Here is a 15232-nt window from a genome sequence, read left to right on the forward strand (position 1 = left end):
TTCATGCTACTGAGGCCTCCTTATTTAATCAAATATACTAGAACATTTATTAGTGTAATAAGTAGCTAACTAGGCTCCTCATGTAGATGAACAAAGTACATTATATAATGTATTCTTTTGAACTGGTTGATTACTTGCTAAGTTGCAGAGCTCAGAAATCTACTCTCTCATTCCTAGCTGTTGTTAAGAATTACAAAGATTCTACTGCACTGTTATTTCATGAATTCGTACACTAACTCTGTCACTTCAACCAACATTCTTCAGTGCTAGCAGTACATTAAAGCTCAACTCATCCTCTTCCCAGGGAGAGTGAGTCAGATTTCTGTTCACAGCTATGCGGGTGGAAATAGAGAGAACTCCACTGAAGTAAGAGTTCTTCTGGATATTCACTTCAGTAGCATAGCAGATTCTGATCCAGTCTTTTAAAAAAGAAAAAGAGAGACAGTGAATTGGTGCCAGTAGAGGGAACATGAAGGACTTTCTTTCTACATTAGTAAAGCCAGGATAAATTGTATTTTCTAAAATAAGAATTTTAGAACAGCTGAGAAAAAAAGCTGTCAACTGATTGTGAAATGCTGAAAGAGGGGAAAATGAGGCTTCACTGTGAGATGTTTCTATTGCATTACATCCAAATCCACACATGTGCGTATTAAACCTCTATAAAATCACATTATACAAGTCAAAAGGGTCAAAATGGAGGCGGGTGGAAAGACCATAATGCGACTGCAAACATCTCTGTCAAGACATTATTAAGGTTATGTTTGCCCAACTGAGTTTAAAGTAAAGATGTGATGAATCCACATTTTTTAATTTGAACAAATAACCAAACACTTCTCATTGGTATTCACCCAAAACTGAATGCAAGTACAGTACAGACCCGTTTACGTGTGGATGTCGGGAGTCAAGCCGTCGCGACCGCATGATAACGGACCGCGGGTTAAGAGGGCCATGCTGAAAAAAGTGTCTATGATTCACTTAGAAAAAAATGCTAGAAGAAATCGTTATTTTCTGCTCTTTCTGGATCGCATTTTTTTTCTTTCTTATGAAGTCTCATTTGCCGCAGATCAATGATTTTTATATTTTCCGCATTTTGCTCCTTCATAAATCTGACAACAGTTTCTACAGCACTAAGAGCTTCTGTGGCCAAAATTTTGACCTTTTCAATGACATCCTCGCCATCACTTTCGCAGTCCGACATAGCCTCGCAGCCCGTTAATATTTCTTCCTCGGACAGAAATTCTGAAGTCAGGCAATCTTCATCCATCTCCAGCCACTCGGTAATGATTTCCGGCGACGTATCCAAACTAAAATCTTTTATCATTTGAAAATGAAGCTTACCTTTAACCTCTTTTGTCTGTGTGCGTGTTTGTAGAACGTCTTCTTCTGAAAATCCTTCAAAGTCTGGCTCTGAATCAGTGCCACTGCTGGAGTTTTCCGAGTCTGAGCTGTCTTTGACAGAAAAGTCATCACCGAGAGTCTTCGTCCAGCAGTTTTCAATGGACTTTTGTTTTACTCTGTCCCAAGCTTTTTTAACTAAATAAATAATTTCCTTCACGTTTAACTGTTTCAGAAATGCCTGAAGACATGCATGACATGATCGCCAAAATCAGCTCCCGTCAATAATTGTTTTTAAAATTCTGAATAATGCCCTGGTCTAAAGGTTGAATTTTTGATGTTGCGTTGAATGGTAGGTATAGCACTCAAATTTTTCCATCGCTCGATACCAGTGATTTGGCTGGAGGATGGGCTGGACAATTGTCAAGCAGAAAAAGTGCTTTGGCTTTGAGTGTCTTTGACCACAGATGCTTACGAACAGCTGAAACAATGCTGTTGTGGAACCAGTCATCAAAAATGTGTCTCGTCATCCAAGCATTTTTGCTGTTAGCGTACATTAATGGCAGTTTGGCTCTACTGCGGTGATTAAAGCAGCGAGGGTTATGAAAGCGGCCAACAAGAAGAGGGGCAAACTTATGGCTGCCGGACTTATTACTACAAAAAAGAAGAGTCACACGATCTTTTATCTTTTTAAATCCAGCTGTTTTCTGTGTCTTGTAATTAAAGGCTAAAGTCTTATCAGGTAGCAGTTTTGCAAATAAACCTATTTCATCACAATTATAAAGTTGTTCTTCGTGGTAGTCTTCATTTTGTAAAATAGATTTTAACTTGGTGGGAAACGCGTTTGCGGCTGATTCATCAGCTTTCTCCAGAAATCGATACTTGCGCTATGCCATGACGCTTTTTAAAACAACTTATAAACCCCTTGCTGGCTTGGAATGATTCATCCCCTGTTAAATTTCCAACTTTGGTCGCTTGGGCTTGAAGAATTGGCCCACTTAGCGGCATTCCTTTTAGCCTTTCCTGAGCAAACCATGTGCACATGGCTTTGTCTATTGTGGGTTTTGCTGAACAGCGCACACATTTTCGCTTAAGCCCCACAACAGAATCATATTCTGTACAAAGCCATTCAGTTTAGATTCGTTTTTAGCCATCCTCGGAGAGTAGATTCGGCTATCCCAATATCTTCTGAAACTTTGGCCTGGGTTTCTCCACTATTTACTTGATCTATTGCAGCTAGGTTTTCTTCTACAGTGTAGGAATGCTGACGTTTGCCCTCTGCCATTATATTAGGCCTACGGTTAAAATTTGCTAATGTAGTATATATATTACTATATATTATATATCTCTCTAGCATCACAATCACTAAGCATGCATGATACATCTTTACCAATATCAGTAAAGACGTACAACACATTTCCGCTCCGCACTTCCAGTCGATTTCTATGTAAGTGAGTTAGTGAGCAAATCTGTAGCACTACATAGCGAGTTCCTGTACCATGTGTTAACGAGTCTCATGTGTTAAATAGGTAGCACTGGGAGGCATGGCGCTACTGTGCATTAAGCGGATTCGCGCATAAACGGGTCTGTACTGTAAGTGATGCTGTCATTATCTTGCCAGATCTCTCAAAAGAAAGATCTTTCATAGTTATAAGGAATATCCACCAATAAATAGGGATAAGTGTCTTTTTTTTAAGATTATGTTGTATCTGCAGTTTCAGAGAAAAAGTGCATAACAATATCTATTTATGGCAAAACTATGTACATACAGGATGACTTTAATTTGAAACTGATTACGCAAAAACATGTTTAAGTGCTTTGCTGGACTGGTGCAACAATTTGTGCACTGTTTCTTCAGAATGGTTTTGAATTTATATTTTGAGATTTCTGGTGAAAGACAGTATTTATTTTAAGTAACAATTAAGAATGCTGTGTTGTAGTGAAATGAGAATAAGGAGTTTATTATGTAGGCGGTGTAAGAATTGTGATATCCTCAATTATTTTCAAGTTCTTTAGTTTTGTACATAATGTTATAACTGACAAGATTTATAAAATTTTAGCACCAGAAGGGACTATTAGATCATCATCACATAGCAACTTTAACTTGTTCTTTCAAAAAAATTTTGACTTTGGGATCATAAATATTTTGTCACGTCTTTTACATAGGTTAGCAGTACTTTTAATGTGTATAGTATGTATTGTAACTAGACTGTATATTTTGTACATAGTTGGCAGAAAGTAAGTCAAATTGGAAATGAATATAAGATTATATTCCTATCATTTAGAGTCCCCTTTCTCAGTTTTATTCAGCAGAACACAAACACTTTAGAAAGGCACCAGCCATGTACAAACTAAAGCTTTCTCAGAGCCCTAGTTTTAAGAAAAGAAAGCAGTGAAGCACACCTGTAGATAATCCTATTGTATCTTGATATGTGTGGGTGTTATACCAGAGATGATAGTGTCTGACTCCTAGGCTAAACAGAGAAGGAAAATGGGGAATAGTTGCTAATACAAGGAATTAAAGTACAGAGGATTGCAATATGAAAAGTTACCTCTCTTTTAAGATTCCAGAAAACCCTTTGTGAAAGCTAACAAACTTTGTAATGCCAACATCGAGTTCTGTTAGTCCATGCTTCATCATGTCTGCAAAGCTCTCTGGGTCCCCTTCTTCATCACTTTCCTCCAGTTCATTATCTTCCTCCTCACCTTCTTCATTCAGGATTATATTATCTTTCTTGTCCTCAAGCAAAGGTTTTGCAGGTTGTTCAATTAAAATGTCAATGCTTTGCTCAGAATTGTTTCCTGTCTTAGAAGACTCTTCTGAGATCTTTTGCCTTTTAATTTCATCTACATTAGCCACATCATCCTCAGAATGAGGACGTTTCAAGGATGTCATTTGTACAGCTTCCATATTTAAAGGCACAGAGCGGTACAAAGTCCTGGGGAAGAAAAGGGACCATTTAAAATGGTTTATTTCCAAATCTTTTGCTCTTTAAAAAAATTATATTTTTAAACATGCAACACACACAAACCAAACAAAAAGCAGCAAATTCTACATCAAGCTGCTATACCTGGGCAACCCCAGAGTCAATGGATTTGCACAGGTGTAAGTTAAACATCTAGCCCTCCACCTAGTGAGGAGGGCTTTAAACTAGGTTCACCGGGGGAAGGAGACCAAAGCCCTGAGGTAAGTGGGAAAACGGGATACTGGGAGGAAGCACAGGCAGGAATGTCTGTGAGGGGAGGGCTCCTGCCTCATACTGGGAATGAGGGGCGATCAACAGGTTATCTCAAGTGCTTATATACAAATGCACAAAGCCTTGGAAACAAGCAGGGGGAACTGGAGGTCCTGGTGATGTCAAGGAATTATGACGTGATCGGAATAACAGAGACTTGGTGGGATAACTCACATGACTGGAGTACTGTCATGAATGGTTATAAACTGTTCAGGAAGGACAGGCAGGGCAGAAAAGGTGGGGGAGTAGCACTGTATGTAAGGGAGCAGTATGACTGCTCAGAGCTCCGGTACGAAACTGCAGAAAAACCTGAGTGTCTCTGGATTAAGTTTAGAAGTGTGTGCAACAAGAGTGATGTAGTGGTGGGAGTCTGCTATAGACCACCGGACCAGGGGGATGAGGTAGATGAGGCTTTCTTCCGGCAGCTCATGGAAGCTACTAGATCGCATGCCCTGATTCTCATGGGTGACTTTAATTTTCCTGATATCTGCTGGGAGAGCAATACAGCGGTGCATAGACAATCCAGGAAGTTTTTGGAAAGCGTAGGGGACAATTTCCTGGCGCAAGTGCTAGAGGAGCCAACTAGGGGGGGCACTTTTCTTGACCTGCTGCTCACAAACCGGGTAGAATTAGTGGGGGAAGCAAAAGTGGATGGGAATCTGGGAGGCAGTGACCATGAGTTGGTTGAGTTCAGGATCCTGACCCAGGGAAGAAAGGTAAGCAGCAGGATACGAACCCTGGACTTCAGGAAAGCAGACTTCGACTCCCTCAGGGAACGGATGGCCAGGATCCCCTGGGGGACTAACTTGAAGGGGAAAGGAGTCCAGGAGAGCTGGCTGTATTTCAAGGAATCCCTGTTGAGGTTACAGGGACAAACCATCCCGATGAGTCGAAAGAATAGTAAATATGGCAGGCGACCGGCTTGGCTTAATGGTGAAATCCTAGCGGATCTTAAACATAAAAAAGAGGCTTACAAGAAGTGGAAGATTGGACATATGACCAGGGAAGAGTATAAAAATATTGCTCGGGCATGTAGGAATGATATCAGGAGGGCCAAATCGCACCTGGAGCTGCAGCTAGCCAGAGATGTCAAGAGTAACAAGAAGGGTTTCTTCAGGTATGTTGGCAACAAGAAGAAAGCCAAGGAAAGTGTGGGCCCCTTAATGAATGAGGGAGGCAACCTAGTGACAGAGGATGTGGAAAAAGCTAATGTACTCAATGCTTTTTTTGCCTCTGTTTTCACTAACAAGGTCAGCTCCCAGACTGCTGCGCTGGGCATCGCAAAATGGGGAAGAGATGGCCAGCCCTCTGTGGAGATAGAGGTGGTTAGGGACTATTTAAAAAAGCTGGACATGCACAAGTCCATGGGGCCGGACGAGTTGCATCCGAGAGTGCTGAAGGAATTGGCAGCTGTGATTGCAGAGCCATTGGCCATTATCTTTGAAAACTCGTGCCAAACGGGGGAAGTCCCGGATGACTGGAAAAAGGCTAATATAGTGCCAATCTTTAAAAAAGGGAAGAAGGAGAATCCTGGGAACTACAGGCCAGTCAGCCTCACCTCAGTCCCTGGAAAAATCATGGAGCAGGTCCTCAAAGAATCAATCCTGAAGCACTTGCATGAGAGGAAAGTGATCACAAACAGCCAGCATGGATTCACCAAGGGAAGGTCATGCCTGACTAATCTAATCGCCTTTTATGATGAGATTACTGGTTCTGTGGATGAAGGGAAAGCAGTGGATGTATTGTTTCTTGACTTTAGCAAAGCTTTTGACACCGTCTCCCACAGTATTCTTGTCAGCAAGTTAAGGAAGTATGGGCTGGATGAATGCCCTATAAGGTGGGTAGAAAGCTGGCTAGATTGTCGGGCTCAACGGGTAGTGATCAATGGCTCCATGTCTAGTTGGCAGCCGGTATCAAGTGGAGTGCCCCAAGGGTCGGTCCTGGAGCCGGTTTTGTTCAATATCTTCATAAATGATCTGGAGGATGGTGTGGATTGCACTCTCAGCAAATTTGCGGATGATACTAAACTGGGAGGAGTGGTAGATACGCTGGAGGGGAGGGATAGGATACAGAAGGACCTAGACAAATTGGAGGATTGGGCCAAAAGAAATCTGATGAGGTTCAATAAGGATAAGTGCAGGGTCCTGCACTTAGGACGGAAGAACCCAATGCACAGCTACAGACTAGGGACCGAATGGCTAGGCAGCAGTTCTGCGGAAAAGGACCTAGGGGTGACAGTGGACGAGAAGCTGGATATGAGTCAGCAGTGTGCCCTTGTTGCCAAGAAGGCCAATGGCATTTTGGGATGTATAAGTAGGGGCATAGCGAGCAGATCGAGGGACGTGATCGTTCCCCTCTATTCGACATTGGTGAGGCCTCATCTGGAGTACTGTGTCCAGTTTTGGGCCCCACACTTCAAGAAGGATGTGGATAAATTGGAGAGAGTCCAGCGAAGGGCAACAAAAATGATTAGGGGTCTGGAACACATGACTTATGAGGAGAGGCTGAGGGAGCTGGGATTGTTTAGCCTGCAGAAGAGAAGAATGAGGGGGGATTTGATAGCTGCTTTCAACTACCTGAAAGGGGGTTCCAAAGAGGATGGCTCTAGACTGTTCTCAATGGTAGCAGATGACAGAACGAGGAGTAATGGTCTCAAGTTGCAGAGGGGGAGGTTTAGATTGGATATTAGGAAAAACTTTTTCACTAAGAGGGTGGTGAAACACTGGAATGCGTTACCTAGGGAGGTGGTAGAATCTCCTTCCTTAGAGGTTTTTAAGGTCAGGCTTGACAAAGCCCTGGCTGGGATGATTTAACTGGGATTTGGTCCTGCTTCGAGCAGGGGGTTGGACTAGATGACCTTCAGGGGTCCCTTCCAACCCTTATATTCTATGATTCTATGATTAAACTACATGCAAAGATACAGCTACCAAGAAGGTACACTTGGCAAACTCAGTAGTCTCAGCAGAGGAACAACGCAGGGAAGGGGGAGTAAAGGATTAGGATTCGAGATCCTGACCGAGAAAGACAGAAAAAAGCACTCCTGACAAACAATACATTGTGTCAGGCTCAGGCCTGGTCTATACTTAAAAGTTTTGCTGCATAGCTACGTTGATATGGAGGGTCGGGGGAGGGGAGGAATCACACCCCTAACCAACATGGCTGTTCCGGCAAAAGCCCTGGCATAGATGCAGTTATACTGGTAAAAAAGTCCTTTTGCCAGGACAGATCATTTCATTTAGACAACTGGTATAAGATATACCAGGAAAAGAACTAATTTGCTGGTATAAAATGCATCTCCAGTCGTGGGGCTTTCCTTTATAGCTATCTTGGTATATTTCTACTGGCAAACATTTTCTAGTGTTGATAAGGCCTCAGACAGGAAAGGACTACTTCCAGAAAAGATTTTGGGGTTATATAAGGAAATGAGAGTGAAAGGATCAGGGAAGACACACCGTACCACACCAAGGGGAGAATAAGTGATTTATGTTTGTCTTTATGAAAGACAGGGGAAGGAAGGTGGTCACATTTTTAGGTAGCACCAGTTTTTCAAAATTTTCCAGAATGGGTACTCCTGGAATCTCTCCCAGCTGGCACTGGAGAAGAATGATGCAACACCTCCAGCAAATCTGGCCTCTTCCCTTGCCAGCTCTCCTTATTTTCAACTGCTATGATAGTGCCAGTGCTCAACTATCATACAGCTGGCCACATGGGCTTTCCTGCTCTCCGTATCTCACTATAGCTAAATCTGACTACTTTGTATTATTCCCCCTTCCTAAAAGAATTCATCCTGTGTGCATCAATAATTCAGACACAATGGTTCAATGTACTCCCCCGCCCAGCCCAGTCTGTATATTATTTCATCTCTTCTGTTCCCAGAAAGCACTCCTATTCTTCTTCCTAAACTCACAAAGTTCTGACCAATGAGTCACCAGGGGTGAGGTAAAGGAAACCCTGAGAGTGGAGGGTCAAGCAGGGAGCGAATGAAATAAATCCTGGAGAGAGGGCTGTATCTACTCACTCTTGTGGAACTGAGCGCTTGATTCTCTTCACTGACTGCTTCAGTGTCCACTTGTGGGCCAGCAGGAACAGACCTTTGGGGGCTGGAGAAGAAAGGGATAACTGTTTGAAATTATAATTAAAAAATTCTTATAACACCTAGGATGATAAATGGGTCAAAGGTTCTCCATAGGTCCCAAGATCTATGAGATTGCCCCAAAGTACTTGGGGCACCCCAAAGATCTGGAATATTATGCTCCTTACTCATTCCAGCGGAATGGGAGTATGGAGAGAAATCACATACCCCCACTGATTCTATAAAAACTCCACAAGCTGAAATACACAGATATTCCTAGCCCTTCTGTGCAATTTTCCCCATGGAAACAATAAGTTGACCCTGAACTTGTGGCTCAGTGTTTATGATGCTTATAAAAGCTCTTTCCACACTCCTCAGTGAAAATTATCACCATAAATAGAACACAAATAGAGGTAAATAAGGCACTTTACAAAGGACTTCCTAGTTCTGTGCATCATATTATAGAAAGGATATTGTGTAACTGGATAACAGTTAAGATTAAAAAAGAGCACTGATGCTTAGATACACAAAGAAACTGAAAAAATAGTTTTGTATTACTAATAAGATAAAAAACAAAAAACACACTTTTAACAGGGATGCCTACAGAAGCTGGATGCCATGAAACTGTAAGAGAACAGCCACAGAAACTAAGACACAGCCAGACTGAAGAAGTTAAGAAAAACACAGAAAACAGAAAAGACACACCAATGTGGACCTTTATTGACCTCAGTGCTAGCCTATAATAAATTAACTTGCTCAAGTACTGCAGAATCTGCAGCAGGTAACCAAACGCAAGGCTAACTAAGGGTTTTTGATTGATTGTTTGTAGTTATTATTTCTTTTAAGGGATTTGTATGAGAGTTTAGTGCTTGTCAAAGGTGCCAGATTAATAGCCCTGGAGATCAAAATCCCCACAACTGTACACAGAACAGACACAATACCTGCTTCTCTATATCACCCCAACAATATACACATAGATTTTTGAAGAGAGAACAAAAATCATTTGTTGCCAGCAAATAGTTCAGTCAGGGCACAAACCAATCTTCTAGAAACTTCCTCAATCATTAGATAACATCTCCCACTTGAAAATTTTAAAAATCTATAATTTAAGGAAGACTAACATTACAGGCTAGATACATCTTGTCACCTACTCAATTGTCAGCTGTCCTGAAACTGACCAGAACTAGCCATGCATAATATAAGTACTCTGAAATTTTTATTATTATGAAAAAATAATTATGAAACAATTATTATGAAAAATAATCACTTTTCCAGCCACTACTTGTTTTTCCCTAGTTAATTTTAAAATTTTCTTTAGCTCCAAATGTAAATGTTGCTCTAAAAATAAACAACCAAAAGGATTATATTAAGTTACAAATAAATCAGAGAGAAAGCTGCTTTACAAACATTTAAAATAATCAACTAAAATGAAGAACTAATGAATAAAACAAAGAATGAAGAAACAACAAAAGTGAAACAAGAAAGGGATTGTTTATTATTATTATAAAACTATAAATAATAATAAATAATACCAAAGGAATAAGACCACTAAAGGAAAGAATGGAAGAAAGCAAGCAAAATAGAGTTACCAAACCTTGTATTTCTTCATACCTTTCAGTGGATAACATCAGCTTCAATCTGGCCCCAAATTTAAACTTTATAAAAAGCTTTTATAAAATCATAACCAACAGAAGTGATTATACCTTTTAAAAATTCTCATTAAAACTATTTTTAAATAAAGTTTTCTGTAAGATTGAAATGCTAATATCTGGACTACAAACAGAAATTACATCCATTTAATAAACTGGTTTCTAAATTGATGTAGTTAAATTGGTGCAAACTCCTTGTATAGGTACTCTTAAATAGGTTTAAGAGAGGCTGATATTGATTTAGCTTTAGTTGATTACCACAGAAAAGCTGCTCCCTTTCCCCTTTCATCCCAAACCCCTCCAACTACCAAGCATTTACACGGCAGGGCTTTTGCAGGTATCTATAAGAGAGAAGAGCATGTCTTTTAACACAGATTCCACCCTCCTGGCAGGGGGTGTGGGGGGGTCATCACTTACAATGCACTGAAACCTTGCAGGGCTACAATCCATTGGGAAGCCTGCCAAAGGAAGTCGACCTGTTGGTCTGTTAAGTGTGTGTTAGGTGTTTCTAATCCCACCCCGCAGTAACTAGAGATTTAGACAGGTATCATAGATTCCCTAGTCTAAGAACAGGGGACAAACAAATACCAATTGGAAAATGCTGTCCACCATATGAGAAAATATTTGAAAAATTAATTACTTGAGGGACTAGATAGCTCAAAAGTGATTAAGACAGAGACAGTCTTTCACTTGTACAGGTCACTAGTGAGAAAAGGTTGTTACTATTTGACAGCTGTTTGATTGTCTTAGTCCAGGTACCAGTGGACTGGTGTCCACATCACAGAGCCTGCACCCTTGTTGGCAATTTCAGTAGAGGCCAAAGTTTTATGGAGACTGAACTTTAAAGAGATAAAATGAAGAATTTTAACATTCATATGTAAAGCACAGAGCAGGCTCTCTGTCAAATGAAGCAGGAAATTAGATGAGACAGTAAATGGTATCATGGTACAATGATACAGGAGAGTCTAGGAAGCAGATGCCTCAGTCAACTGAAGGAAACAGTTTGCAATCCATATAATTTAAACCTTATACTTAGCAGGGATGGCCCAAATATTGCCCAACTAAGGGGAACATGGCAAATTGCCAGGTGCACAATTGCTACTCCTATATTTTCAGGCCCACTGATGGGAGGAGCAAAGGGGGCAATTGCCCAAGGTCCCGGGCGACTTAAAAGGGCCGCTGCCGGCAGCACAGCAGGGCTAAGGCAGGCTTCCTGCTTGCCCACACTCTACGCCACTCCTGGAAGTGGCCAATGTCCCTGCGGCCCCTGGGGAGGGGGTCTCCGGGCGCTGCCCCCGCCCCGAAGCTCCCGTTGGCCTGGAACTGCAGCCATTGGGAGCTGCGGGAGCGGTGCCCGCAGGCAGCAGCGAGCGGAGACCCCCTGGGCTCCCAGCCTAGGAGCCGCTGCGAGAGGGGTGTGCCAGTTGCTTTTGGCAGCCGCCTGAGGTAAGCGCCAACCCCGACTCCCTCCTACACCCCAACCCTCTGCCTAGAGCCCACACCCCCTCCCACACTCCCCTCCCAGAGCCCGCACCCAAACTCCCTCCCAGAGCCCACACCCTGCACCCCAACCCCCTGCACCAGCCTGGTGAAAGTGAGTGAGGGTGGGGGAGAGCGAGCAACAGAGGGGGGGGATGGAGCGAGTAGGGGGCAGGGCCTCAGAGAAGAGGCAGGACAGGGGTATGGTCTCAGGAAGAGGCGGGGCAGGGGAAGGGTCTCTGGGTTTGTGTGATTAGACAGTTGGCAACCCTACTGGGCAGGCATATAGAAGCCCCAATCACGCCAAAAGAGCATGCCTAGCATCTCGTTGGGCACCAGCCAGCACAGGTGCAGCACCGCCCAAATGTCAGGCCGACCGCATCCGCGCGGGTGTGGCTTGTGCATGTGTGGGGGCCCACTGTTTGGAATTACTGTTAGCAGGCCTGTATCTTTTATAAAACAGAAGTGAGTTCAGTTGTGTTAATCTTTTCTACAGAGATGCAAGTTGCTAAAGATCCCAGCATGCAATTCTCCATGCTCTGGAAACCACTTGGATCAAAAAGAGCCAGGATGATCATTGGAAGGGATCTGAGCCCCACACTCGGTGAGGAAGGGCAGCAGGCATCTGATTACCAACAGACAGATTTCCTGGGGGGGAGTGGGGAGAGAGAGAAATCAAGGACTCAAGGGAGGAAGGAAAATAAGGTAAGAAGGGTTGATTCCAGAGGGGATCTAAATTGAGGCCGCTGAGCCCTAGCACTATATAGGCAATTTACACGAGAGAAGAGGGGTTACAGCAAGGAGCCGAATGAGGGGGGAGGGAAGTTTTTTTCGAGAGGCAGTTACATTCTGGAGTAGCAGAGTTGTTTTAACCTAGCCCTGGCCACGGAGGAGCACAGGGCAGGATCTGTCCGCACTCTGTGGGCCATGTCTCCACACTGAAGGGAAGGGCAGCCATGGGGTGCAGCTTAGAATTCACTGAGCCACATTCGTTTCCACTCCTGCGCAACCACGTGGCAGTGCCACCCAATGCAGCTGGCGGGGGGGGGAAGGGGGCATCCATGTGCCCGCCCAACCCCGATGAAGAAACCGGGCACAAACTCTCGCCCACAGCCCCACGAGAGGAGTCTGGGAGCCACCCAGGGCGTACCACGGCAGGCGGCTGCGCGCCTGCAGGAGCGGGGAGAGGCTCCTCCCGCGTCGGGTAAACAGTCCTGCGGGGCTGGGGGGAGAGCGTCGCCCTCCGGGCCGCGCCGGCTCCCAAGCGGGCGGCGGGGCAGGCAGCCCCGAGGCCGGGCGAGGCGGCGGTGGGGGACGCTTACCCGGAGCTTGCCACTGCCGCCGGCAAAGGAGAGCGAGCGGCAGGAGGCGGCGGCCGCAGGGAGTCAACAACATGGAGCGGGTCCCCGGCCGGAGCTGCGGGGCTGCCGCACGTGTCCGCCCTGGGCTCGGCCTCAGTCCAGGGCGCTGCGGCTGCGGCTGGCCTGGACCGGAGCGCGCGTCTGTGACTGCTGCTCCAGTCCGGAGCCGGGGGAGGGCGCAGGCAGGACACGGCCCCCTTCTCAGTGTCATCAGCCCAGCCCCCTGCGGACACCCGCCCTCTTCCCACGGAGCTCGGCCTCTTGCCCTTCGGACGCCGCTGCTGCAAGGAGCCGGCTGGGCCAGGGTAAACAAGGCGCAGCGCGGCCCCGTCTCCGCTCCTGGGGCAGGCTGCAGCCATTTCGAGGCAGCAGAGCCGCTCCGCCCCGGAGGAAGGGTTGTGCTGCGTGCGTTTCCCTGAGACACTTACAGTCTCCTTCTCCCCCCTCCTCCAGCTTGTTTAAAAACGCCCCCCCCCCCCCCGCGCCAGCTCTGGGACAAAGGCAAATAAATCATCCCCAGATGCTCCCACCTGCAGTTTCTTTGTTACCCGCTCAGGCGGCGCGGGGAGCTGGGAACATCCTGGCGGCCTTGTCAGAGCTGCAGCGGGACCGTGTGTCTGTGAGACCCGTTTCCAGGATTGACTCTTGCCAATCGGATTCAGTCAGAGCCTTTTCCTGCCTTGGCGCTTTGTGGGACTGGTTTAGCCAGCACAGTGGATCTGCAGCGCACTGCGGGGAGGGGAGGTTGTTCAACAGCGGGAAAGATTTCGAAGGTCTCATTGGCATGAGCGAGAATTAGCAGGTGGACTTTGAACAATTTAACCCCATCGATTAAGCGGTGTGCAAAACTAGGTGAGCACGGTGCAGCGTGCTGGCTAAAGGGCCAGTCCAGTTCCCCCTAAAGTCAGTGAGAAAACTCTCAGTCCAGACGAGGTGGGTGAGGTGATATCTTTTATTGGACCAACTTCTACTGGTGAGTAAGAGACGCGCTTTCAAGCTTACACAGAGCTCTTCTTCAGGTCTGGGAAAGGTACTCCGTGTCACTGCTAAATACAAGGTGGAACAGATTGTTTGGCATAAGGAGTTAACACATGTTTCAAGGGACTGTGTAAACTACTTATACTAAACGATCTGTTCCACCTTGTACTTAGCAGTGACACTCTGAGTGCCTTTCCCAGACCTGAAGAAGAGCTCTGTGTAAGCTTGGAAGCGCGTCTCTTACTCACCAGTAGAAGCTGGTCCAATAAAAGATATCACCTCACACACTTTGGCCTGGTCTACGCTATGAGTTTAGGTCAAATTTAGCAGCGTTATCTCGATTTAACCCTGCACCCGTCCACACGACAAAGCCCTTTTTTCCGTCTTAAAGGGCTCTTAAAATCGATTTCTTTACTCCACCCCTGACAAGGGGATTAGCACTGAAAATGGCCTTGCCAGGTTGAATTTGGGGTACTGTGGACGCAATTCAACGGTATTGGCCTCCGGGAGCTGTCTCAGAGTGCTCAGTTGTGACTGTTCTGGACAGCGCTCTCAACTCAGATGCACTGGCCAGGTAGACAGGAAAAGGCCCGTGAACTTTTGAATCTCATTTCCTGTTCATCCAGCGTGGCGAGCTCAACTGCACAGGTCACCATGCAGAGGTCATCATCACAGGAGACTATGCAGTCCCAGAATCGCCGAAGAGCTCCAGCATGGACCGAACGGGAGGTACGGGATCTGATCGCTGTAGGGGGAGACAAATCCGTGCTGGCAGAACTCCATTCGAAAAGACGAAATGCCAAAATATTTGAAAAAATCTCCAGTGGCATGAAGGACAGAGGCTATAACAGGGACCCGCAGCAGTGCCGCGTGAAAATTAAGGAGCTCAGGCAAGCCTACCAAAAAACCAGAGAGGCAAACGGCCGATCCGATTCAGAGCCCCAGACATACCGCTTTTATGATGAGCTGCATGCCATTCTAGGGGGTGTAGCCACCACTACCCCAACCCTGTGCTTTGACTCACTCCAAGGAGTGGGAGGCAACATGGAAGCGGGTTTTGGGGGCAAGGAAGATAGCTCACAACAAGGAAGCGGGGAAACCAGTTTCCCCAACAGCCAGGAT

At 45.3% G+C, this 15232-nt stretch overlaps 1 protein-coding gene across 3 annotated transcripts in view; it reads right to left on the minus strand.

Moving 5' to 3' along the window:
- PUS7 (pseudouridine synthase 7) overlaps nt 1-13852 on the minus strand; it is a 51383-nt gene extending 37531 nt beyond the window's left edge. The window contains exons 1-3 of one of the 3 annotated variants that reach the window (XM_048836372.2): nt 13663-13852; nt 8590-8671; nt 3888-4274 (exon numbers count right to left, since the gene is read on the minus strand). In XM_048836372.2, coding sequence (XP_048692329.1) covers nt 3888-4246 — 359 coding nt within the window. In that variant the 5' untranslated portion in view covers nt 4247-4274; nt 8590-8671; nt 13663-13852. Of the gene's footprint in view, nt 1-3887; nt 4275-8589; nt 8672-13093; nt 13498-13662 lie in introns of those variants that run through there. The other 2 variants (XM_048836370.2, XM_048836371.2) reach the window with 2 other exon arrangements.
- Nucleotides 13853-15232: the final 1380 nt, after the last annotated feature.

Source organism: Caretta caretta, chromosome 1 (assembly GCF_965140235.1).
Source record: "Caretta caretta isolate rCarCar2 chromosome 1, rCarCar1.hap1, whole genome shotgun sequence".
NCBI lineage: Eukaryota > Metazoa > Chordata > Testudines > Cheloniidae > Caretta > Caretta caretta.